At 45.8% G+C, this 27,826-nt stretch overlaps 1 protein-coding gene across 1 annotated transcript in view; it reads left to right on the forward strand.

The window, feature by feature from the left end:
- Positions 1 to 27,826, forward strand: part of LRRC9 (leucine rich repeat containing 9) — a 188,371-nt gene that overhangs the window by 149,199 nt on the left and 11,346 nt on the right. Inside the window, exons 26-31 of the mRNA XM_069733499.1 lie at positions 1,233 to 1,366; positions 1,484 to 1,620; positions 7,092 to 7,309; positions 8,699 to 8,767; positions 14,575 to 14,700; positions 26,297 to 26,489. Coding sequence (XP_069589600.1) covers positions 1,233 to 1,366; positions 1,484 to 1,620; positions 7,092 to 7,309; positions 8,699 to 8,767; positions 14,575 to 14,700; positions 26,297 to 26,489 — 877 coding nt within the window. The remainder of the gene's footprint in view (positions 1 to 1,232; positions 1,367 to 1,483; positions 1,621 to 7,091; positions 7,310 to 8,698; positions 8,768 to 14,574; positions 14,701 to 26,296; positions 26,490 to 27,826) is intronic.

A 27,826-nucleotide genomic window follows, 5' to 3' on the forward strand; every position in this document is an offset into this window, starting at 1 on the left:
TAGGAGAATTGATGAAGATTACAAAAAAAGATAATATATTCATATGACACAAAAATAGGCAAAGCTCAATTTTTCATTTAATCCCATAGAGGACGTCGTACCCAGGGTCACAATGCACCTACATTCCATTTGTGCCAGAGATCGTTTCAGCTTACCTCCTCTGATGCCGCAGTGTACACGATCAAAGCTTATAACTTGCAAATATTTCAGATCACAGCCATGAAAGGTTGAAAAAATGTTTTGGTAAACTTTTTAACGTAGTTAGATTTTCCACTTTTTTTTTTTTAGTAATGTCACGGACATGTTCGCACACATATGTACGTAATTGTCTTGAAGTCAGTCTGATATAAATCCTGGAGCAAGGACATGTGGCAGCATGTGATTACATAGTACACAACAGGTCCAAATTCTGCATCGGGGCCCATCGGACTCTAGTTACGCCACTGGACTGTGGTATTTAAGGAGTTAATATTGGGAGAGCTGAAGCTTCCCCACATTATTCCTGCTGATCACTGGGCCAGCCTCAACACTAACAAGGGGTTATCTTCATGAGCAGTTGGGTTACCTTTTTGTGCTGAATCCAATGTTTTTCCAGAGGCTCCAGTACAAAACCCTAACCATGACATACAAAGCCATCCACAACCTGTCTCCTCCATACATCTGTGACCTCGTCTCCCGGTACTTTCCTGCACGCAACCTCCGATCCTCACAAGATCTCCTTCTCTACTCCCCTCTTATCTCGTTTTCCCACAATCGCATACAAGATTTCTCTCACGCATCACCCCTACTCTGGAGCTCTCTACCACAACATATCAGACTCTCGCCTACCATCGAAACCTTCAAAAAGAACCTGAAGACCCACCTCTTCCGACAAGCCTACAACCTGCAGTAACCACCGATCGACCAAACCACTGCACGACCAGCTCTACCCTCGCCTACTGTATCCTCACCCATCCCTTGTAGATTGTGAGCCTTCGCTGGCAGGGTCCTCTCTCCTCCTGTACCAGTTGTGACTTGTATTGTCTAAGATTATTGTACTTGTTTTTATTATGTATACCCCTCCTCACATGTAAAGCGCCATGGAATAAATGGTGCTATAATAATAATAATAATAATAATGTATTACCTCTGTCATCAGCAGGGAGGATTTATTATCATTTACCTATGTCTTTCAATGGTGTACCAGGGCTGTCCTGCATCAAACACTGATCGATCATATTTTCTTTCAATAGACATTGTATCTTAACTACAACCACATTGAGTCCATCCTGCCGAGACAGAAGTCTCAGAATCCCCTCACCAACCGGCAGATGCTTCACCAAAAAGTTAACTCTAGTGGATATGGGCAGCAAGGCAAGAATAGCAGGTAACTGGGGTTACAGGTGTACTATGGCAGGAAGCTGCCAAGTTTTTATAACATTTTTAGCAAAACACGCTTCTCCTGTATCCTCAACCTTGTTTTATTTTTTCTTTTGAATTACAGAGATCCATTATTTGGGGAGCCGCTGTCTCCAATAATGCAGAGTTTAGAGGTGCTACATTTGGGTTACAATGCCATCAGTAATTTGCAAGAGTTGCAGCTCAGCAGACTGAGGAATCTGAAATCACTGTTTTTGCAGGGTAAGATATACAAGAAATACGCTTTTTCCTGATTTTAGATTGAAGGTTCATTAAAGGAGTTGTCCAGGCTTTGGGCTCAAGTCTGCATTTACTCTTCATGAATGTAGACTTGTGAATCCTCACAGCATGCTCACACTGCTCGCTGTTAAGATTCTCCGGTGTCAGGAGCGGAATGTCATGTGACCGTAAGTATGTGATTTGCATGCTTCTAGCCACATTCCAACTAAACGTGCCCGGTCTTGCTCAATTCACTTGTATATGTCTAGTCAGCACATGACCGCATGTATTCAAATCTCATACTTGCGGTCACACGTTTGCCCACTCCCAGCACCAGAGAATCCTGACAATTCGTACTTTGAAGATTCATAAGTCTGCAGTCAAATAAGGTGACAGCAGACTTGAACTTAAAGGCCAAACATCCCCTTTAATGTAATCAATGGAAGGCTGAAATTGAGTCACACACCCTCATTTTATCCTACACTTAAAGCTTACTTGACATTTCAAGTGACTGTTCAAAATCAGCTCTTATGTGTGTGTACATAAAGAATAACACCATTTTAGCCTTTATATATGTATGCTGTATTTTTCCTTCTACGTTCTCTTTAATTTTTAGCTGTCTTTGGCTAATGGATGTAGGCTAGATGTTTTGATGTCTCTCATGCACAGCGCATGCAGACGTGAGGGGTTCCTGCTCTCAGAAGCACCGTTGAGGACATCAGACAGCAGTACTGAGCAGTGTAGCTCAGGGAACTTTATTTCCTTGATAAGATGCATTTTAACAGTTTTTCAGAGTTGATGAGTTTTAAGAAGCAAGGGAAGAAGTGGCTCATAAATGGAGAAAGAAACAGATTTGAACACCTGAGCCTTACACTATGGCCGGTCCGAATAACTAAAGCAATTGTTACCATCCACCTCTCGTGTCTCCCCTTTTCCCCATAGTTTGTAAGCTTGCGAGCAGGGCCCTCACTCCTCCTGGTATCTGTTTTGAACTGTATTTCTGTTATGCTGTAATGTCTATTGTCTGTACAAGTCCCCTCTATAATTTGTAAAGCGCTGCGGAATATGTTGGCGCTATATAAATAAAATTATTATTATTATTATAGATTTCTTTGAAAAGATATATTACAAAATTTCTGATATCCACCTTTCTTGTTTGTCTCATTAAGGGACACATAACCATGGGATAGTCACTTGGAGGCTAACACTATTTTTGCATTTAAATAAAATTGGCTCCTCCTCAGCAGACTATACTTCACCTGCTGGAGTCAGGCTTTCTCAGGCTTCCTCGTCTTAATTTAGGCGATAACCATTTTACTTTTGTTTTTCAGATTGATGTCTCAGGGTAGCAGAGTGTTATTGTGCACTCTATTTCACCCATGTAGCAACGTAGCGAACAGGCTGTAATTGTTCAGTCGGTACCCTCTAACATTGGTGTGGCCGGACCAATGTACCTTTCAAATGTCGGTAGTCAGGCACTGGGGTGTAGGTCCGTAAGCCAACTCGCTCTTGCCTGCCCGCCTTACCACATAGCGCGTGTGTGCATGGAGCAGAAGTTAAAGTGAACTGGGTCTTCAGGACAGGTAAGCATATCCTTGTCATCAGCCCTTTCTACCCTTGGGGACTTCTTTCTGCCCTTCCTCAATCACTCATACTGTCTTGAGTCTAGAGAGGACAGCGCAAACCCATTAGCGCATCCAGCATTTGTCACTTTAAAGGCTTGTGTAACTTGTAATAGTAAGTTTTCTGTGGCAGTCTGTGGCCTATTATGCCTCCTGTACCCCTCCTGCTTACTTGTTGGTAGCCGCTCAGAAATATGGTAGGTCGTGAAGGCGCTCCAGACAACCTCACATTACCTCCTCTTCCAGGTCACCTTCACAGGGAAGGCTCCTGGGTTCCTTTTCCCCTCTTCAAGGGACTCTCTCCCCTCAGTGCTCAGAATCCAGTTCTAGTTTGGAGTCCATTCTAGATCAGTATCAGGTGGGAAAGTTTCCTATTGGCTGTTGACGCCTCTGTGGAAGTGACAGCTGTGCCGCCCTCTCCTGTTATCAAAACAGGTTTTTATAGTAGGGGTAAGAGTGTGGCTAGATCTTTTTCTAACCATGAGGAATTTACTGAGGTTTTCCAGAGAGTGTGGAAACACCCAGACAAACACTTTCAAAAGTGTAGTCGTATGGAGGTATTATATCCCTTCCCGGGCAGAGTTGGTGGCCTTTTGGTCCACTCCACCGGTGGTTGACATTCTGGTGTCTTTCTTATATATGGTGATCACTCTACCTCTTGCAGAGGTCGTGGCACTTAAAGACCCCAAGGATAGATGCATAGAATCTGTGGCTTTTGAAGTGTCAGGTTTTTCCCTTTGCCCTGACTTTCCTGCCACTTGGGTGTCCAAGGCACAGCATGGGCTAAGCATTTGCGACAACGTTTTTTTTGGCTGTTTCCCAGGATTTGGAATTGGCCGATATCGCAGATCAGATTGCGCAAGCAGGGAAGTCTCTCAGCATCCTTAGTGCTCTGCCCATACAGCAATTAGTTGCTGTGACTCAAGGTATGGAGAGTGCAAAAAAAAAAGACGTCTGGATGCGGCCTATTTTAGATTTTGGACAAAATGTGTGTGGCTTTGTCACTTAAGGATGGATTCACTCTGGTCAGTGAGTGCATCTATGGAGGCCAGAGAATTTCTTTATTCCGTAGTTATTTGGGATGCTAATCTGCATGTGCCAATTTTGCTTTGCTGTCAGTCAAGATCACTATCAGTTCAGGGTTCTCCCATTCGGACTGGCCACAGCGCCCAGAGTATTCACTAAGATCTTGGCCCCAGTTATGGCGCTGCTATTGTTTTCCCCTATCTGGACGATATTCTTGTCAAAGCGCCATCCTTTGCTCACAATCTAAGGATCCTGCAGATAGTTCTACTGCCTCTGGAGCAATTATGGTGGATTGTCAACAGCATCAAGTCTATTTTGGTTCCGACACAGCGGCTACAGTTTCTGGGAATGGTGTTTGACACTATTCAAGCATCAGCTTTCCTTAAACAGAAGAGATTATCTCTTCAGTCTTCCATCAGAACTTTGAAGCGTGAGAGCAGGAATTCCCGTCGATTTTGCATGAAGGTCCTAGGAAAGACATTCAAGGCTGTGTCGTTTGCTCAATTTCAGTCAAGGCCTCTACAGAACACGCTTCTAGCCTTTCGGGATAGGTCATTACAATCCCTGGATCAGCCTATTCATCTCCCCCCTTCACTGTCGTTAGTTTTTATGTGGAGGTTAATGTCACTACTGTTAACTTGGTTGCTCTTTTCGCTCCTTTCAGAGGCAGGTGCTCACCACAGATACCAGCCTTTCCGGGTGGGGCGCAATCTTCCATCACTAGACGGTCCAAGCGGTCTAGAGCAGTCAGGGAAGACTTCTCCCAATAAACATGCTAGAGTCTAGAGCTGTCTGCCTAGCTCTTTTACGTTGTCAGCACTTAGTCCAAAGGTTGTCGATCAGGATTCAGTCTGTGGCTACATCAATCGCCAAGGGGGCACGCAAAGTTCATCTGCCATGGTGAAGTTGCAAAGATTTCACAGTGGGCAGAGAACAAAGTTCCTCTAATTTCTGCAGATCATATTCCAGGGGTAGACAGCTGGGAGGCAGACTTTTTAAGTCAAAAGCTACCAACAGATGAGTGGGCTCTTCACCCGGTGGTGTTCAGGCAGGTTTGTCGGTGGTTTGGTAAACGGGATGTCGATCTTTTGGCATCCATACTAAACCACAAGGTGCCGGAACCCTGAGGCAATCACAATTGAAGCTTTGGCAATCTCTTGGTTCCAGTTTTCTCTGCTTTATCTCTTTCCACCTCTACTGCTTCTACCCACACTTCTAACGGAAGATCAAAATAAAGGGTGTTCCAGTCATTCTCATTGCTCCAGACTGGCCTTGGAGGGCCTAGAATTCGAAGATTTTGAATCTCCTGACAGATGTCCCATGGACTCTTCCGGACCTTCTGTCCTAGGTTCCATTCTTCCATCTCAATTTACAGTCGCTCAATTTAACAGTGTGACCATTTAGGATTAGGGCACACTTTACTTGAGCGGTGGGAACTTCCTGGGCGGTTTGTTATTTTTAAGTTTTACAGGGTGCATGCTTTTGATTCGGCAGATGCAAGTCTTGATAGGCAGATACTGTGGGCAGCAGTAGCCCAGACTTCCACTTGCGTTATGGCGGAAGACTAGGCGTTAACCGTATCATATTAATTCTTTCCCTCCCAGGACTGTTGTGAATTCTGTGGTCAAGCTCCCTCCTGTGGTCATGAGTGGTACTTCGGCTGGTGTGGGGCTGCGGCTTCTGAGTTTCCTTCCTCAGGTGACAAGGTTAAGTCGTTAAGTGCTGCTTTATTTAACTCCACCTAGTTCTTTGTTCCTTGCCTCCAGTCAATGTTCCAGTATTGGTCTTGCTCTCTCCTGGATCGTCTTGTGGCCTGTCTGCCCTGCATAAGCTAAGTTCTGCTTGTGTTACTTTTGTTTGCTATTTTTTCTGTCCAGCTTGCTATATTGGTTTTTCTTGCTTGCTGGAAGCTCTGGGACGCAGAGGGAGCACCTCCGTGCCGTTAGTCGGTACGGAGGGTCTTTTTGCGTCCTCTGCGTGGTTGTTTGTAGGTTTTTGTGCTGACCGCAAAGCTATCTTTACTATCCTCGGTCTATTCAATAAGTCGGGCCTCACTTTGCTAAAACCTATTTCATCTCTGTGTTTGTATTTTCATCTTTACTCACAGTCATTATATGTGGGGGGCTGCCTTTTCCTTTGGGGAATTTCTCTGAGGCAAGGTAGGCTTATTTTTCTATCTTCAGGGCTAGCTAGTTTCTCAGGCTGTGCCCGAGGCGCCTAGGTCTGGTCAGGAGCGCTCCACGGCTACCTCTAGTGTGGTGTGATAGGATTAGGGATTGCGGTCAGCAGAGTTCCCACGTCTCAGAGCTCGTCCTATGTTATTATTAACTATCAGGTCACTTTGTGTGCTCTTAACCACCAGGTCCACTGTGTTTCTGAATCACCAGTTCATAACACAGGACAGCTTTAGGATGTCTCATGGTTTTGTGTTCCCCAATGAGACGTACAAGAAAAGTAGATATTTGTTACTCCTTCGTAAAAGGCAATTTCTCTTAGTGTTCATTGGGGACACAGCTACCTCCCTTGGTTGCCCGGATAGAGCATAGTTATGTTTTTTCTTATCTTAATTATTTTCTTGTCTCCTCCTACTGCTTTCACAAAACTGAGGAAGCTTGACTCCAGCAGTCAAAGTATAGTTTACTGGGGAGAAGCCAATTTTATTTACCGTAAGTGCAATAATAGTGTCAGTCTCGGGGTGGCAGCACACTATCCCATTGTTCTGTTTCCCCCAGTGAAGACTACAAGGTGAGTACTTTTTTTGCACTTTGTATATTGACCGACCTAACAGCAGTGATTACGAATGATTTGTGTCCTTTTCCTCTCTAGGAAATGAGATCAGCCAAGTGGAAGGACTTGAAGGATTGCAGCTTCTTCAAGAGCTTGTGCTAGACCATAATCGTATTAAAATGATCACCGAGACTTCCTTTGCCAAGCAGAGTTGTCTAGTCTCCCTCCGTATGGAAGAAAACCGGCTCCGAGATGTGAACAACCTACTTCCACTTGTTAAGCTAAAGAAACTTTTTATAGGATTCAATAAAATTCAGGTGAAATGTGAAGTTTTAGTTATAGCGTGAGAGCATACCCTGTGACCTGCACAGGTGTTCAGTGCGGCCTCTTACCATCAGGATGTGTCCTAAAGGCCGTATACTACTAATGGAGAGAAAAAAAAGTGTTGTCATTTGATCCTGGATATCATTGTGAGTCTTGTAAGATAGATGTGAGCAGAGTGGCTGGCACTTAGGCTGACATTGTACGGGTGGCACAGTGTGACTGGCAAAGCTAAGTCCTTCCATGTCCTTTGCAGTTCACTTATTGTGGACTTGTTGTTTTGTACTGTCTTGTTTTTTGCTCATTTGTCCAGTTTATCAGTATGGATCTTTTTAGCTAAACTGGAAGCTCTGGGCAGCAGAGTTTGCCCTCCACACCTTTAGTTAGGTGTGGAGAGTTTTGCATTTCTCTGCGGTGGACTTTTTCTAGTTTTTTCTACTGACCGCACAGAGCTCTTTCCTGTACTTTCCTTTTTAGCTAGAAGTGGCCTCCTGTGCTCAATCTTGTTTCATACTACGTATGTCATTTCCTTCTCCTCTCACAGTCATTACATGTGGGGGGCTGTCTTTCCTTTGGGGATTTTCTCTGAGGCAAGACAGTATTCCTGCTTCTATCTTTAGGGGTAGCTAGCTCTTAGGCTGTGACGAGTTGCATAGGGAGCGTTAGGAGCAATCCACGGCTGCTTCTAGTTGTGTGTTGAGCTTAGGGTCTGCGGTCAGTATAGCTACCACCTGCTCAGAGCTAGTCTCATGTCGCTCCATAATCACCAGACCATAACACATGACTGTAGACTTGTGAATCCTCACAGTGTGCTGTCAGGCTTCTCCAGTGCCAAGAGCAGGCAGGCGCCTGACCTCAAGTATGCCATTTGCATAAATGTGGTCACATACCAACTAGACGTGCGTGGCCAGATACCTCTAGTCTAGTTGGAATGTGGCTGGAAATATGCAAATCGCATACTTGCAGACATTGGACAATGCTCACAGGGCTCACTGTGCGTACTGTGAGGATTCACAAGTCTGCTGTCACTTATAGTGATTTCAGATTTGTACTCCAAGCCTGGACAGCAATCCAAGCAAAACTAATCCTATGTTACGCCTGGTTCAGGCCAGAGGCAGATGTGCAATAGGTGGGCTTCCATGTATAAGCACGTTTAGTGAGTTTTGATTGTTTGGTCAATCAGGAAACCGGGGATATTGAGTTTATATCTGCATCTTGCATCGTTTTGACGGAAAAAATTGCGCTAGGAAAAGTGAATAGGTAGCTTGGCATATTCAGTGTTTTACAGCCACATGTAAGCGGCACTAAAGGTATAGTGAGTGGGCATGTGTACCCATGAATGTACATGTAACCATAGTAAATTTTTGCAACATATTTTTAAACAGGAAGTGTCAGAAGTGGAAAAACTGGAGGCAGTTCCTACACTACAAGAGCTTTCCATCTCCGGGAACCCAGTAAGTATCCTCTACTGCTAGTCACCATTACCTTCTTTAGGAATATAGTGATGATTTTATTTGTTTTCTGGCTGTTAGTACTTGCTACAAATTTCTGTCGAATTCATATGGATTTTGACAAAAAATAAAAGTTCTGAATACCCCTGTCTGAAAATTCAGAGATACAGTAGAGCACCTTGGAAATGGTTGGTAGTGCCTCCATATGTGCAGAGAGAGGTACAGTAGAGCACCGTGGTAATGGTTGGTATATGCCTCCATATGTGCTGGCAGAGGTACAGTAGAGCACCTTGGTAATGGTTGGTACACACCTCCTTATGTGCAGACAGGTACAGTAGAGCACCGTGATAATGGTTGGTACATGCCTCCGTATGTGCAGGCAGAGGTACAGTAGAGCACATTGGTAATGGTTGGTACATGCTTCCGTATGTTCAGGCAGAGGTACAGTAGAGCACCTTGGTAATGGGTGGTACATGCCTCTGTATTTGCTGGCAGACGTACAGTAGAGCACCTTGGTAATGGTTGGTACATGCCTCCGTATTTGCTGGCAGAGGTGCAGTAGAGCACCTTGGTAATGGTTGGTACATGCCTCTGTATTTGCTGGCAGAGGTACAGTAGAGCACCTTGGTAATGGTTGGTACATGCCTCTGTACTTGCTGGCAGAGGTAAAGTAGAGCACCTTGGTAATGGTTGGTACATGGCTCTGTATTTGCTGGCAGATGTACAGTAGAGCACCTTGGTAATGGTTGGTAGTGCCTCCATATGTGCAGAGAGAGGTACAGTAGAGCACCGTGGTAATGGTTGGTACATGCCTTCGTCTGTGCAGGCAGAGGTACAGTAGAGCACCTTGGTAATGGTTGGTACATGCCTCTGTATTTGCTGGCAGAGGTACAGTAGAGCACCTTGGTAATTGTTGGTACATGCCTCCGTCTGTGCAGGCAGAGGTACAGTAGAGCACCTTGGTAATGGTTGGTACATGCCTCTGTATTTGCTGGCAGAGGTACAGTAGAGCACCTTGGTAATGGTTGTTACATGCCTCTGTATTTGCTGGCAGAGGTACAGTAGAGCACCTTGGTAATGGTTGGTACATGCCTCCGTATTTGCTGGCAGAGGTACAGTAGAGCACCTTGGTAATGGTTGGCACATGCCTCCGTATTTGCTGGCAGAGGTACAGTAGAGCACCTTGGTAATGGTTGGTACATGCCTCTGTATTTGCTGGCAGAGGTACAGTAGAGCACCTTGGTAATGGTTGGTACATGGCTCTGTATTTGCTGGCAGAGGTACAGTAGAGCACCTTGATAATGGTTGGTACATGCCTCCGTCTGTGCAGGCAGAGGTACAGTAGAGCACCTTGGTAATGGTTGGTTCTGTATTTGCTGGCAGAGGTACAGTAGAGCACCTTGGTAATGGTTGGTACATGCCTCCGTATTTGCTGGCAGAGGTGCAGTAGAGCACCTTGGTAATGGTTGGTACATGCCTCCGTATTTGCTGGCAGAGGTACAGTAGAGCACCTTGGTAATGGTTGGTACATGCCTCCGTATTTGCTGGCAGAGGTACAGTAGAGCACCTTGGTAATGGTTGGTACATGCTTCCGTATTTGCTGGCAGAGGTACTGTAGAGCACCTTGGTAATGGTTGGTACATGCTTCCGTATTTGCTGGCAGAGGTACAGTAGAGCACCTTGGTAATGGTTGGTACATGCCTCCGTATTTGCTGGCAGAGGTGCAGTAGAGCACCTTGGTAATGGTTGGTACATGCCTCTGTATTTGCTGGCAGAGGTACAGTAGAGCACCTTGGTAATGGTTGGTACATGCTTCCGTATTTGCTGGCAGAGGTACAGTAGAGCACCTTGGTAATGGTTGGTACATGCCTCCGTATGTTCAGGCAGAGGTACAGTAGAGCACCTTGGTAGTGGTTGGTACATGCCTCCGTATTTGCTGGCAGAGGTGCAGTAGAGACCTTGGTAATGGTTGGTACATGCTTCTGTATTTGCTGGCAGAGGTACAGTAGAGCATCTTGGTAATCAGGGCTGTGGAGTCGGTAAGCCACAGTTGCGACTCCGACTCCTGGATTTTATCAGGCTCCGACTCCGACTCCTTCATAAATGGCCAATTCGTAACAATAAATTTACTGTTGTCAAATATTAACATCGTGCTTATTCAGTTTCTCACCATCATATAAGTAATCAGACCACTTAGAGCAAAAACTATATTAATTAGAATACAATTAGAAGATAGCAAATAACTTTTATAAACTTTTCTTAACTCTTGTAAGTAAATATGCAATAAACACTGTTATGCAGTTAATAAGAAGAAATCTATAAATTTGTCCTCAGAAAAAGTATTGCCTCAGTCAGATACTCCTTCATGGATGCCCTCAAATCTGATCTAATTATTTTGAGAGCAGAGAACAACCTTTCCACACTAACTTGGGTTGGTGGCAAAGCAGTAACCACTCGGGCAACATCATTGACAATGTCAGGATACAGAGGAATCGCTTGTTGCACTGTTATTTTTGATGAATGGTCACATTTCTCAATTTCTTTTAGTGCACATGAAAAATTCTGCTGAAATGTACTGGCTGTGTTCTTTGATGGGGATGACTCTTCTATGCAGGAACGCTTTGCACGGTCCTTGTGATCCAAATATTTTTCGAAATTAAATTCTTCATCAGTTGATGAGGGTGAAGATGTGGCAGGACGACCAAATTCTTCTTGTTCCTCCTGACTGTTCTGCAAACCTTTCATCCTTACTGCTATTTCAAACAGAGCTTCTTTTCCTTTAGTTAGCTGTTGATCATCTAGAAGAATCCGATGCATTGGGTCTACAAAAGCAGCTGCCAAAAGAATGTTATTTTGTAATAGTAGCTCCTCTCTCCATTTCATTGATGTAGCAATGCCACTTGCAATTAACCCTCCTCTTTGGGACAGGCGAAACATCAGGTTCTTCCACTTTTTTAAGAAAATACCTGGAGTTAAGTCCTCTGCTTGTAATTTTTTAGTCACTGTAAATGGGTGCTCTAGCAATTTTTACAGCTCAGTCACCTGATTCCACTGACTTTCATTTAGCGTCAGTTGAGGGTTAGCCATGTCTACAAGAAAGGTTTTCAGTCCAACCAAGCACTGAATCATTAAGTACTGCCCCATCGTGTGGCTTGATCAATAATTGCCCCTTTTCCAGCACGTCTCTTCAAAATTGAGTCAACTTTAGGGGTTCTGGCAACCGTAGCCAATTTTCTCACCTTGCCAATCAGCGCAGCAGCATGTCCTTCTTGCAGACTGTCTCTTATAGCCAGCTGTAGCGTATGCACAACACAGCGCATGTGATGAATGAAAGAACGCATTGACACAGTTTCAACTAGATCATCTAAACTATCATGTTGCTGTTCATCTGAAGCAATTTCAGTTTGCTCCTCAGTTACAATACTGTGTTCCTCTTTTTCAAACATTTCTGTGTCTGTGGACCCAGAATGTTCTTCTAGCTGCTGGTCACCATCATTACTATCATTCATTAGCTTAATAGTACTTATCATATTTGAAGCATTGTCAGTTACGACAGAAAGAACTTGCTCTTTTTTAAGTTCATAGTCTTGCAGAACCTTTTCCACCAAGACCTGGAGAAACTCACTGGTGTGATGAGCTTTGGTGTCTTTTACTGCCAATGTCTTGGTAACTATTTCATTTTTGTCACAAACAAATCGGACATTGATGGCAAAATAGTTCACTCTGTGACGTGTGCAGGCATCCATTTTAAGAAACAGAAAGCGTCCCTTGAGAGTTTTTTTAAGTTCTTCCTTTTGTTTAAAAGCTTCTTCGATTACTAATTTTCTAATACTCTCTCTCTCCAGAGAAACACCAAGCTTGCGGGCCATTTCCCCATTCAGACACATAGAAGCTGGTCGTGAAAATAATGAAATAGGCACACTATCCTTTACAACAAGCTTTATGATCTGTTTTTTAAATGTATCTACTGTCATTGTCACAGTAACTTTGTCACTGACAAAATATCTTGCAACTGATGGCTGCAAAGTTCTCTGCTCCTTTGTTTGGCTGGAAGAGCTGGGCACTGGTTCCTTGGTTTGGATGCAGTCTTTCTCATCCACTGCTTTCAGTACTTCTGGATGAAAGTGCTGTAAATGTCTTTAGATTAGAAGCTCTGGTAGGAGCATTTTTATCTTTGCCTGAATATGCACTGATCTTGGCTTCACAGCATTTGTTTTCGTCTGGATCATTTGTCATACACTGACAGACATAATGTTTTCTATCTTGAGTGATGGTGAAATGTTCAAATACAGCTGATTTAATGTGATGCTTCTTTGACATTCTCAGGTTTTTAATTCTGCATTCACAATCCAAATGACAATTGTTTTTCCTAAAAACAATTGTACAAAATTATTGCCAGGTCGTACAACTGATATAGTGGTCAGTAATACTATTATTCCTCATGTACTCACAGTTAACTGATGCAAAGTTTGTTGAAAGGATAATACTTCTTACAGTCTTCCTCTGCTGAGTAGCAGCTGTGAGATGCTTGGAAGATGCACACCAAACATCTAGTCTAGAGGAGGAGCTTTAGGCTACGTTCACATTAGCGTTGCGCGCCGGTGCGTCGGCGACGCAACGCACGACGCACAAAAAAACGCGCGCAAACGCACGCAAAAACGCTGCGTTTTGCGACGCGTGCGTCGTTTTTTGACGAAAATCGGACGCACGAAAAATGCAACTTGTTGCATTTTCTTGCGTCCGACGCTAGCGTCGAAAACGATGCACGTGTCGGAAAACGCAACAAAAAAAACGCACGCGTCCCCCATGGTAATCACCTTGGTAATCGTTGGTACACGCCTCCGTCTGTGCAGGCAGAGGTACTGTCTCTGGCAAAAATCCTAGCATGCACTACTCAGGTCCAATTTATGGACCAGACTCGCGCATGTAAACGTCGGACAGTACCTGCACTCCTCCAATATAGGGACGAGCACGCGAAGCTGCACAAGGTGCCAGCCATATATGCAATTCAGAGACGTGACTGGCTCGAGTTTTCCTATGGCTGTCTGAACCCGGCCATATACCCAGCACCACACATAGATACGGCAATTTCCCACATCTGAAGCATTTTAAGGTGAAGTTTACATACGACAGAAATTTGCCATAAATCTATGGTAAGTTGCTAACAAAACCTGCATGTTCACATTTAATTTTCGCTTACTGTTGAGTGTATACTTTTATGAGATATATACGGACAGTAACCACTGCGTTTATGGATGGCGTGGCGTCCATCCACCATAGGCCACTGTATTACATAAAAATCTAAACCTCACTTTGTTTTCTTGCAGTAACATTTAGGAAAGAGAAATCTGCTGCTATTTTTTCCCTTCTATTTACAAATATGTTAATGTGTACTCTTGGGGGCTGTTAACTAGGGTGGACATGGTGCACTAACAATCTCCATGTAATCTGAGGGCAGTATGGTGTAACGTGCAGAGAGCCTGATTCTGGTGATGTATCACTTAGTGGATTGCTTGGTGCAGATTTGCTATAGATCTAGCAGAGCTCATTTCTTTAAAAAAACAAATAAAAATCCTGAGAATTTGATTGGAATCGGACAGAAAAATCCTAGATAAATACTAGAGGTTGTATGGAACCGTAATCCAGCTGTATATATAGCCACTGCAGCATCTATAAATCAGGAAGCTCAATTCAACATATCCATTCTCTCCGATATACAGCATGCACGGTGGACTTTACATCACAGCACAATGCCATATAATACGTTCGCATTTCTAGTCCATTGCTTATTGCATCATTTGCTTCTCTAGATCTCCCGAAAGATGTTCCATCGTCAGCTGATAGTGGTGCGGCTGCAGAACCTGCAGATATTGGATGGCATCGCCGTGACCTCCGAGGAGAGAGCAAGGGCAGAGATGCATTTCCTGGAACAGCAAGTAAAATCTCACTTTCCCTGTGTGAATTCTTATTATTTCGGACATTAAACATTGAATTAAAGGAAGTTAATGGTCTCTGCTCTGCATTATATAACTCCAGATTTAACACTCATTCATGGCAATAACAGAAAGGCAATTTACAAAGAATGTGTTCACAAGTAGGGATCCTGCTGTGGTTACAATGTTCAGCGCTTGATAGATATATTTCTATTGCTGTAAATTAACCATTTTAAAACCATTTCTGAGAAAGGAGTAAAGCTGTGGAATCATTCAGTAAAGGTACCGTCACATTAAGCGACGCTGCAGCGATATAGGCAACGATGCCGATCGCTGCAGCGTCGCTGTTTCGTCGTTGTGTGGTCGCTGGAGAGCTGTCACACAGACAGCTCTCCAGCGACCAACGATGCCGAGGTCCCCGGGTGACCAGGGTAAACATCGGGTTACTAAGCGCAGGGCCGCGCTTAGTAACCCGATATTTACCCTGGTTACCATTGTAAATGTAATTAAAAACAAACACTACATACTTACATTCCGGTGTCTGTCGCGTCCCCCGGCGTTCTGCTTCCCTGCACTGTGTAAGTGCCGGCCGTAAAGCAGAGCGGTGACGTCACCGCTGTGCTCTGCTTTACGGCCAGCCGGCGCTGACACAGTGCAGGGAAGCAGAACGCCGGGGGACGCGACAGACACCGGAATGTAAGTATGTAGTGTTTGTTTTTAATTACATTTACAATGGTAACCAGGGTAAATATCGGGTTACTAAGCGCGGCCCTGCGCTTAGTAACCCGATGTTTACCCTGGTTACCAATGAAGACATCGCTGAATCGGCGTCACACACGCCAATTCAGCGATGTCAGCGGGAGATCCAGCGACGAAATAAAGTGCTGGCCTTCTAGCTCCGACCAGCGATGTCACAGCAGGATCCTGATCGCTGCTGTGTGTCAAACACAACGATCACATAAAGAGAAGACATGCTGTACAGGAGATCAACAGGACAAATATGCATAATTATCATGAGGGTACATGTAACATATCCCAATTCAATGAATAAATAATATAATCAAATAACCCTGGAACACATGCCTGCCCCTGATGAAGCTGCTTGCATGCGGCGACACGCGTAGGGCAACTTAGCCCCATGGACACAATTTATAGGACAATCTGACTGGCATCCTGACTGATAGGACGGACTGGACCGGTAACTTTTGACTTGTCATCCACCTGCTATTCACCCTCTATAGCCCCGCATGGGTCTCGCATTTTTGATTATATATTTTTTTTTTTGGTATGTCCACTTACTATACCTCACCTTTTAGATTATTTTTTTCAGTGGGATTACCATATCTATGTGCGGGCATAATGCTATGTGGACCACTATAGGTCTTTAGATAGGGTGTGTTGGTTACATACATGGTCTGTTTGCCCTTCAGGAGTGAGGAGTGTGTTCCAGGGTTATTTGATTATATTATTTATTCATTGAATTGGGATATGTTACATGTACCCTCATGTTAATTCTTCTTTTTTTCTGGAAACGCTCTATTGTATATGTTAGCTCTCTCAGGTGCCACTATATTCAATATTGTTGTCTATGGGCTAAGGTTTTCTGTGGTTCCCGCTATTACGGGTACCTCTGTGTGTTTTTTAATTGTTTTTAATTATATTGTGCGCTTACTGGACTGTTCATTAATAAATACTTTTTGATAATTATGTATATTTGTCCTGTTGATCTCCTGTACAACTATCTTCTCTTTATGTGGTTTGTGCTCATTTACTTGTTGAGGGGGATTCAGGACGTCTTGATTTATGATTCACATTTAAGGTGGTGCCCTCCATTTATATAGTTACTCAAATACAACGATATCGCTATCCAGGACGCTGCAACGTCACGGATCGCTATCGTTATCGTTGTTCAGTGTGAAGGTACCTTAAAGTTTCTAAGGTCACATTCAGAAGGTAGCGGTGTTAGGGTGTGACACATTTATTGCCAAGGATTGGATCACATGTAACATAGTAACATAGTTATTTATTAAGGTTGAAGGAAGACTTTAAGTCCATCTAGTTCAACCCAGAGCCTAACCTAACATGCCCTAACATGTTAATACAGAGGAAGGCAAAAAAAAACCATGTGGCAAAGAGTAAGCTCCACATTAGGGAAAAAAATTCCTTCCTGACTCCACATACGGCAATCAGACTAGTTCCCTGGATCAACGCCCTATCAAGGAATCTAGTATATATACCCTGTAACATTATACTTTTCAAGAAAGGCATCCTGTCCCCTCTTAAATTTAATTAATGAATCACTCATTACAACATCATACGGCAGAGAGTTCCATAGTCTCACTGCTCTTACAGTAAAGAATCCGCGTCTGTGATTATGCTTAAACCTTCTTTCCTCCAGACGTAGAGGATGCCCCCTTGTCCCCGTCTCAGGTCTATGATTAAAAAGATCATCAGAAAGGTCTTTGTACTGTCCCCTCATATATTTATACATTAAAATACTGTATGTGAGCAGAAAAGCTTTCCCAAAAACTCTTGGTTACATCCAGTCCCATTCTTGGTATTAAATCTACATCTCCCAGACTAGGAGATTGGGCTGCTTCAGATGGACATTATATACAGTGGCTTTCCAAAGTATTCATCCCCCTTGGCTTTTAACCTATTTTGTTACATTTCATTACAACTAGAGATAAGCGGACCCTTGGCTGTTCAGGTCCGGCGGGTTTGGCCAAACAGTTAAAAAAAAAAAAAAAAAAGTTTGGTTTTGGGTACCAGAACCGGGGCCAGAACATCTAGTGTTTGCTGCGCTGTCATATGCATTCATGTGGTTTTGCAGCCTCTGTGGTCTTTCAGAAAAGGTAAAGTGTATATACGGACAGACATGTGACACTTAGATTTCACACAGGTGGATGTCCTGTCACTAAACATGTAACTAAAGAAGGGAATTTCTTTCAACAGAAATTTTTAGGGGTTTTCCTATCGCCACGACAGCACCCCTACGAGAGAGGGGATCCGCCCACCCTCAGGACAGGAACCTACAGGTTAAAAAGGGGCGGTCCCCCTTGCCCTCCAGTTTGGGTTCCTGTCCGGACGGCGGGAGCCTGCAGGTTAGCTTACCCAGGTCCACCAAGCCTCTGCGCGGTTTCCAGTAGAGAACGGCAGAATCGGGGGCACTGGAAGCAGCGTCGGGGGTGTACTGCTCGCAGACCCCCCTTGTCTGGCCGGAGTGAAATGCGTTCCCAGGGGCCAGGGAATGCCACCCTGGGTCACAGGTGCGCGACGCTGAAGCGGATGTCGGCGCTTGTGACCCGGAGGTGCTTATTCTACTTCCGGGGGAGGCCGGGAGGAGGCGCGCGGCAAATACAAAAGGCAGGAGCCGTGGAGAGTGAGTGTGTGGGGCAACATGTCCTCGATTGGGGGCGTCGTGCACTTGCAGCTGACAGAGCAGCAAAGGAAGAGCAGCAGTCGGTCACGCAGCAGTGACATGGTACGCGGGCAGCAGGAGTCTGGCAACCCGATGTCATGTAGCACCTCACCTCCTCAAAGACCCGTACTCCATCTTCATCAGCTGTGGTGAGTGTTAAATTCCAGCCCAGTAGCTGATTATGCTGTTTTTTGCTGTGCTTTGTTATAGGGTAGAAAGGTTACAAAGTCAAAGCATAAACAGTGTGCTTTGTGCAAGGAACCATTGCCAGACAGTTACATAAAGAAGTTGTGTCAGGCTTGTATCTGCCGTACTTTGGAAGAAGATGCCCCTCTACGTACATCGAATTTGAGGGAGGTCATTAGGGAAGAAATAAGATGTTCCCTTAAATCAGGACGGCATGAAAAAATCAGATTGGATGTGATGTCTGATTCAAGCCCTTCCCTACAGGAAGGCGAATGTTCAGAGAGCTCCTCGCCATCCTCCTCGGATGAGAAGGGAAGGCCTTGTTTCTCTATGGAGAATAGGGAAACCCTAGTCAGGGTTCTGGCAACTATGGGTGTCGTGGAAAATAAGGAAGCAAAATCTACCCAGGAAATTATGTTTGCGGGGCTGTGCCAGAGGAATCGTAAAACTTTCCCGGTGGTGGACACGATTAAAGATCTGGTCAGACGGGAGTGGGATTAGCAGGATAAAGGGTTCTTACCATCTGCCGCAAAGAGAAGATACCCCTTTGATGATGACCTCTTATCTCAATGGATAAAGATCCCTAAAGTGGACGCAGCAGTGGCCTCTACCTCAAAATTAGCCTCGCTACCACTGGAGGATGTGGGACTCCCTAAGGATCCATCAGACAGAAAGCCTTTAAACCCTTGATTGCTGGTACCTGTACTGCCAGATCCGTTATGGTCTGGGTGAGTCAGCTAGAAGAGCAACTTAAGCTAGAGAAAAGTTGTTGGATTCCCTGTCCCAGATCAGAGAGGGAGTAGCTTATTTAGCAGATGCTTCAATATACTCTTTAAAATTAGCAGCAAGATCAGCTGGTCTTTCAAATGCGGCCCGGCGGGCACTTTGGCTTAAGGTACCTTCACACTAAACGACGCTGCAGCGATCCAGACAACGATCCGGATCGCTGCAGCGTCGCTGTTTGGTCACTGGAGAGCTGTCACACAGACCGCTATCGACCAACGCAGGGCCGTGCTTAGTAACCCGATGTTTACCCTGGTTACCATCCTAAAAGTAAAAAAACAAACGCTTCATACTTACCTTCCGCTGTCTGTCCCCGGCGCTCTGCTTCTCTGTACTGGCTGTGAGCACAGCGGCCGGAAAGCAGAGCGGTGACGTCACCGCTGTTCTTTCCAGCTGCTGGGCTCACAGTGAGTGCAGGAAAGCACAGCGCCGGGGACAGACAGCGGAAGATAAGTATGAAGTGTTTGTTTTTTTTCCTTTTAGGATGGTAACCAGGGTAAACATCGGGTTACTAAGCGCGGCCCTGCGCTTAGTAACCCGATATTTACCCTGGTTACCAGTGAAGACATCGCTGAATTGGTGTCACACGCCGATTCAGCGATGTCAGCGGGAGAGCCAGCGACCAAATAAAGTTCTGGCCTTCTAGCCCCGACCAACGACATCACAGCAGGATCCTGATCGCTGCTGCGTGTCAAACTGAACGATATCGCTAGCCAGGACGCTGCAACGTCACGGATCGCTAGCGATATCGTTTAGTGTGAAGGTACCTTAAAGACCTGGAAGGGGGATGCTCAGGCTAGAGCCAGGTTGTGCACCATTCCATGTAGGGGTGAGTACCTATTTGGCTCGGTACTGGATGATATCCTTGCCAAGGCAGAGGATAGGAAGAAGGGATTTCCTAAAGTGTTTAAGTGTTTAGGAACGCCTTCGGAAAACCCATACCTTTCAGAACATTTTAATCAGACCAGCAAGGATACAGTCGTGATTGGGAACCAGCGGAACAAAAGAAAAAAGGTGGATACTATGGAAACCCCTCATCTTCTTCAAGACGCAGACGCAATTATAGATAGATCAAGTCTACCAGTAGGGGGTAGATTGAAATTCTTCCTCAATAAATGGACTAAAATAACTTCTAGTACCTGGATATTGGGAGTAGTTGCGTCGGGGTTGAAGTTGGAATTTCTGAAGATTCCCCCAGATCATTTTGTATTAACTTCGCTTGATTCTCCGGCTCAACAACAGGCCCTAGAAATAGAGATTCAACAGTTACTTAAAAAGCGGGTTATTGAAGAGGTTCCAAAGCACAAGGAGAAGATAGGATTTTATTCTGCGTTATTTTTGATTTCTAAACCCGACGGGTCCTTTAGGACTATCATAAATTTGCGTAAATTAAATAAATTTCTTCAATATTGTGCTTTTAAGATGGAATCAATTAAATCAACAACTAAACTTTTGTTTCCAAGGTGCTACATGTCGGTACTAGATCTAAAAGATGCATACTATCATCTGCCAGTTCACAAAGATCACCAACAGTTCCTCAGGATGGCAGTGCGGGTAAACCATTAGGTTAGGCATTTTCAATTTCTGGCAGTGCCTTTCGGCCTGTCCATGGCACCTAGGATATTTACTAAGGTTATTTCAGAAGTAATGGCCCATGTCAGGGAAAAGGATACCTTTGTGATACCCTATTTAGATGATTTTTTGATAATTGGAAATTCGATTAGTCAGTGCAAGGCCCCTGTAAATGCCATGATATCGTCCCTACAGAAATTTCTTACATTCCATCAACAACCCCTAACAGACAAAGTTCCAATTCCAGCCATTCTGGAATTCTTACAGAAAGGCTGGGAATTGGGTGTGGCAGTTAACACGCTGAAAGTCCACGTTTCAGCCTTAGGGGCCTTAACAAGGATGTAGCTGGGAATAGATGGGTTGCTAGATTTATAAGAAATAGATCCACAAAAGTGTATCCAAATGTTCGCGCTGATATAACCCCTATAGAATGGGTTTATATAAGAAAGTCCATAAAAAACAGTCCATAAAAAACAATCCAATAATGGAAAAGCAAACCTTAGGACTAATAAACGCCAGTATTCCTGGGAGTTTCATACAAATAGTATGTAAAAGCCGTAGCCTATGAAATACTCTTACCGCAAGCAAATGTAGTCCATGCGGCTAGAGGGGGTCCTTATGCGGCGAATGAAGATCAGCTGGTGAGTGCCGACCGCCCCGGCCGGCGGCAGTATGGAACTCTTCACAGCCCCACGTGCAATAGCGTGGTATCAAGCAGGCCGGCTCGTGCGCGATGTGAGTGCGGCGCCGAGATAGGACCTGTGTACCGGAGTGAACCGTGTGACAGTGCACGTGATCTGAAACTGAGTACGGATGGTGGTGGGCACCAAGCAATTTCCGACGCGTTTCGGAGACGTCACCACCATCCGTACTCCGTTTCAGATCACGTGCACTGTCACACAGTTCACTCCGGTACACAGGTGGATAAGTCTCTCAGGGGGTGGCTGTCATCCCCTCTCATTCCCCAGGTCCGGTCCTTTTTTCTCGCCCATGGCAGGTAATGATGATGGTCACCAGCCTTCCCGCCTGGGGTGCAAGACAAGACCTTGTTCTGTTGACCAGCCACCAGAAATGGGACAGGGAGTCGAGGACAATGGTCAGACTCTCCTGGGCCTGACAGAGGGGCGGAGCCTTGATGAGGATGTCTTCGAGGTATGGAATGAGCACTAGGCCCCTGATCCTCAAAATGGCCATAAATGTAGCCATGATCTTTATGAAGACACTGGGAGCGGTCGCAAGACCAAGCAGCAGAGCGACAAACTGGGAATGACTCTTCTGCGCTGCAAAACGCAGGAAACTCGGGTGTGCTGGGAAAATCAGAACATGGAGATAGGCGTCTTGGATATCTATGGAGCACAGGAATTCCTGTGGTTCCATGGAAGCCAATACTGAACAGAGGGACTCCATCCTGAAATGCCGCAGGCGGAACCTTCTGTTCACGAACTTAGGAACCAGGATGGATCGAACTGCGCTGTTCTTCGGCACTACAAGCAGGTATGAATAGAAACCTGTGAAGCGTTCCTACTCTGGGACGGAAACGATAACCTCCGAACAAAGAAGAAAGGCAATGGACGCAAAGAAACCTGGGATCAGAGTAGGATCTTTTAGAGGGCGGGATTCGAAGAAGCGATTCCGGGGCCGCGAAACGAACCCTATCTTGTATCCAGAGGATACCACCTCCCTGACCTAAGCGTCCTCCACCGAGGCAAGCCAAACGACCCTGAAAAAAACAGGAGATGCCCGCCCAAACTGGGAGGAACGCTGGGCCCTAAGCCCGAGTTATGCCAAGGAAGATCTGCAAGGTCTGGGCCTGGTGGACCTTCCATGGGAGTTGCGGGAACGCCAGGAAGGGGTAGGCTTGAAAGAATCCTTTTCTCTAGCCAGGCGAGACCGCGGTCTGTGCTAGCCAGAGGAATCTTTCGACGCCGCGAAACAGCGAAAGGACAGAAGGGAGCTGAACTGCCATTTCAGGGGAGGCCGGCGAGGCTTGGAGGGAACTCGTGCCTCCCGTGGCATCCTTAATAATTTGTTCCAGCATGTAGCTAAAGACGGGCCCCCTGGAAAGGGAGGCTGGTAAGGGACTTCCTTGAAGATAAGTCCGCCTGCCATGTCTTGAGCCAAATATTCCGCCGGATGGCCACCATATTGCTGGATGCCTGAGCTGCACAAGACGCGAATCTAGGGAGGCAGATACCAAATATTTCCCTGCATAGGAAATCTGGTCCGTTAGGTCGGCTAGCTCCCCCGGAAGAGCTCCAGCCGAGGTGCCCTTACAATGCTGTTTGGTCCATCTAGCTGTGGTCCTTGAGACCCAGGTAGAGGCAATGGCCGAGGCACAAAGCAGAAGCAGTCGCTTCAATGGCTAATTTTTCCAGCGATTCTATAATTGTATCCTTGGAATCCATGAGGGAGGAAGGACCATGTTGGTGGACAGTCTTGGGACTGACGAGTCCACTGCCGAGGAATCAGTTCCAGTTAGTGATGAGCTCAGGGGAGAAGGGATATAGGATGCCGAGACGCTTCCCTGTCTGAAAGCATCTGGTATGGTTCACCTTTCCCCTGGCAAGTACCACAACAAATTCAGTGTGTGGGGCAAAGACCTTGGAAGTTGGTTTTGACCGTCTAAACGAAACCGCCTATTCTGCGGATTCCGTAGAGGTATCCATGATGCCTAAGGTCTGGTTGACCGCAACAATAAGGCTTTGTACCCTATCACTCACTGCTAGAGGCCTATAGTGAAGCCAAGTCTGAATCTTCCTCTGAAAACATGACCGAGGATGCCCGTCTGGAAGAGGGATCTCACTGTGCCAGACCGGAGGGCGAGATGGAGCGGGAAAAGAACTTGAATTTTGCTCCTGTCTGGATCTCTTGTGGCCTGTGTTTAAAAGGCCAGACGGAGAATCCTGTGACCCACTGGCAACTGTGGTCAAGCACGGACACCAGGGTCGTGACATCCTGGTGAGGCCCACCCAGGGATAGGGGTCTCGGACTCACCAGGGTAGGGACTCCTGGACGGTGGGTACAGTGGAGTTGCTGCAGCTGACAAGAGGAAGCAGAAGAACGAGAACGCTCTCCTTTTAGGATTAGGCCTGGTGAGCAGACCCACTAAATGATGCCCGAAGGTTAGGGGAACAGGTGAGATGCAGAGAGGAGTAATAGACTGCGAAGCAGATCTACTCACAGCAGAAGTAGAGTCCTGTAGTCTGCTCCCGGTTGTAGCTGCGACTGGCATCATGGCACAGGTCCAGGACCCCAGCAGGGAGACGGCGACCTAAGGAGGATGCAGGGGACCCAGCCGGTGAAAGCGTGCACTGGAGAAAAGGACCCGCTCTCAGAAGTCGGAAGGGGGTTGGGTTAGCCACCGGGTCCTGAGGAGCAAGATGGTGGCAATCCCAGGGCGACTGGGAAGGATGGGAGTAGTGGGCAGAGCTAGCGCCCTGCGCAGGAAGAGAGAGAGAGTGACGGGCAGGAGAAAAGCCCACCCGATGAAAACGGAAATGGGCGGAGTCGCGGTGCTGGAAGTAGGCCCAGGCAGAAGCTGGGCCTGTATTAGAGGCCGGCGACCGCCAGAGAGGGCCGCTGCACTGAAGAATGAGTGGTGTGGCCGGCGGAAAGGGGAACAGCGCGACTGCCGCCAAGGTCGCCGTGCTGGACGACAGAGGAACGTGCCCGCCGGAGGAAGTAGGCAGCGGGGCTGCCTGTAGAGACTGCAGTGCTGGAGCAAGGAGGCAGAGCAGCCACCCGCCGGAATAAAATGCAGCGCGGCTGAAAAAGTCACCGTGCCGGAGGAAAGATAGGGTGGCCTCCCGGAACAAGGAGGGGAAGAGAGGTGCCAGCAAGGACGCTGCAGTGCAGCGACGATCCCTGCCCGTGGGACCTGCCGAACAAAACAAGACAAGGTAGCCTGGTAAGGCCTCTTTCACATTTCCGTCGTTTGGCCAACGTCGCAATGCGTCGTTTTGGAGAAAAACCGCATCCTGCAAAGTTGCCTGCAGGATGCTTTTTTCTCCATAGACTTGCATTAGCGACGCATTGCGACGTATTGCCACATGCCGCATCCGCCGTGCAACGGATGCGTCGTGATTTTGCAGCCCGTCGTGACGAAAAAATGTTCAATGTAAAGTTTTTTCGTCCGTCAGAACTCCGCCCCCTCCTCCCCGGAACTCATAATGGGCAGCGGATGCGTCTGAAAACTGCATCCGCTGCCCACATTGTGCACTATTTGCACAACGTCCGTCAGTACTTCGGGCCGACGGTCTGCGGCGGCGCCGTACCGACGGAAATGTGAAAGAGGCCTACCGGCAGTCCTGGGTATAATAAAAAGGATCAGAGAGATCCCTGTCCTTTGATTTCCTAACTGGGACGGGTGGGGGAAATACTCACCTCAAAACTCCAACGCCGTCCATTACTAACCTTAAACCGAGAAAGTTGTCAGACGTCCATGGAGCTGGTGATGGACGTCCTCGTCTCCGCCACCGACAGGCTCTGGTGGGCGAGTGGGTGGGGGACGGAGCCAGGACCGGACTTCTAAGCATGCTTGTGTGTTAGGATCTTGGTCCTGCTGTCGGATCTAAGAGGATACGGGGTGGCAGTACACGCCGTACTCCTAGTCCATATTGTGGGATTACAGGTGTGACTGTTCACCCTGTATCCCTCCGGAAAACCTGAAAGAAAACGACGCACATTGAGGTAGATTAGGGTCTAATGAAAGACCCGTGTCCACCTCCTACTGACACTAAGCCAAACATGAATATCCTACTTCCTGTCGGTAGGGTGTATACTGCAGAGGAGGAGCTAACTTTTTTATTTGCATCGTGTCAGCCTCCTACTGTCCCTCAATGAGAGAAAAGGGAATATAAGATGTAATGTACAGTGTATAACACCTTGATAAGTACCTGACAGGTTGTACCAACCCCAAGGTAATCTTATACATACAGCAGAACAAGTAGGCAGCTTGCTGACCGACAGATCTGGAAGCACATAATAGCTCTAGCAGATTTGTGGGTTAAATAACTGAAAATCATCCAAAGTTGATGGTCGAAAATATCCCAGGAATTTGTGAAGAGAACCGTTCAGTAGCTTCATGCCATCCAAATTGCGGGAGCATGAATCAGATCTTGGCTGCACGATTGTAGTCATGAATGTTTTCTCTGAAGCGCTATAGCGTCAGAACAAATACAGTTTAAAGATCCGGCCGGGGATTACAAGGAGAGACAGGACTAGTCCCGGACGGTTTCTTTCCGCAGCGCTGTTGTTGATTTTCAGGTCTCTCATGCTGAACACACATAGGAGAGACCTGTCAATCATATGGAGCGGTGCGGGGAGAAACCGGCCGGAGGGGACACCAGACTAATCTCTTCTCTCAATATGATCCCAGGATGGACATTTAAACTATGTTTTCTCTGAAATGTCGGAGTGTTTCTCATGGAAAAACATACCTGGCTGCAATTGCTCCGCCAGGCTCTGATTCGTGCTACCCGCCTTTTGGAAAACATGAATCCACTGACAGGTTCCCTTTAAAGTCACCTTCCAACTCCAACATGACTATCGTATAGTCAAGTTTAGCGTCAGTGGTGGAAGGGTTACTTTATGAGGAAATAAACCAGTTGTTTTGTGCTTTCTCTTCCCCATGCACAGGCGTTATCCGGTCAGATCTCTGGCATAGAAGCGGTGCATCCAATGTCCACACTGATCCTGAGCAAGGCACCGCCGCCACCATTACGTGTTACCAATGTCTACCTGCCAGGCGGGAACCATCACCACATCCCCGGGCCTGATCTCTACTTAAATAATGCACAAGATGACATCTTCCCAAATGAATCGAACAAATGTACGTAAATTGCAATCCATTCCATATGTCTCTATTTTTTTTAATCGCATTCAAATGCTTGTATAGTGCACATATGTTAATGGATGTTAAACACCGGGAATCATAATCATGCCACTAATTCAGCCTTTCATTCCCGCCGCACACTCGGAGCCCTTGGCTGGCTCGCACGGAGCTGGGTGGCTCTTAAGTGCTAATTTCTGCTCAAATTATTTTCTGCCAAGAGTTGTTGACATAATTGAGCGACCCTAAACATAGCTTTTCCTTTTAAGCACCATGTCTTAAAATCACAGAGACTAATTTCTAAACGTATGCTTAATGCTTAGAAACAAAAATGTCAATCAGCGGCAATTAAATAAGGACAAAGATGTCAGCCAGAGGCAATTAAGCCAGACAACCTTGCTGTGGATTAATGAAAATGTGTTTTTATAGGTGCTTCATAAAAACAGACATGGAGTGCTCTATATAGACACAATGCGAGCCAGCGTGTCTCATATACACTGCCGGGGGGGCTGAATAAACACAGGCTTCCAGAACAGCAGGTACTAGAAGACTAGCCGAGGCCGAATTGTCCGCTTCATGCACACAACATGCGGGATTTTACACCTTAGACATTTGCTACATGACAAAAATCTCTCTCTAAAATCCCTACAATAGCTTACAGTATGAATTTTGTAAATAAAATAACAAAATTCTCCTTTATCTAATAGTATGAAAAATGTCACCATAATAAAGATGGAGGTCCTGGGGTTGGAAACAGACTACAAAAAATGTCCCCTTTTTATCTGAATAGCTCTGAGATGTATAACGCTGAGATGGAGAAAGTTTTACTCATTAAATTGATATGAAAATATAAAAACATGACCTCAGACTCCACATTATTGCCGCATACGATGGGTGCACACTGATGACCCATGATGGGCTCGCAGGGACTATATATACCGCCCTACACACAACTGTAGATAAAGTAATTGTGGGTTCAATTCCTAATCAATGAATTGCATATTTGGCAACAGGAGCTATACTGATGCAAAATGGGCCAGAGTTATATATATATATATATATAATATATATATGTATATATATATGTATATATATATATATATATATATATATATATATATATATATATATATAGTAGTTTTTGCACTGCCCAGTAGGCCTAATATTTGACTCCTAAAAAAAACAAAATTCCTAAAGCTTAAAGGGGTTATCCGAGACCTTTACATTGTTGCCTGTCCTTTAGGATTGATCTGATGGACACACGACACCCTCGGCGATCAGCTGCTCCCAGTGAAAGTGCTCAGTTGCAGAGCTGCACAGCTCCGTCACCTGTACAG

The sequence above is a fragment of the Ranitomeya imitator genome, chromosome 1, assembly GCF_032444005.1.
Source record: "Ranitomeya imitator isolate aRanImi1 chromosome 1, aRanImi1.pri, whole genome shotgun sequence".
Lineage (NCBI taxonomy): Eukaryota > Metazoa > Chordata > Amphibia > Anura > Dendrobatidae > Ranitomeya > Ranitomeya imitator.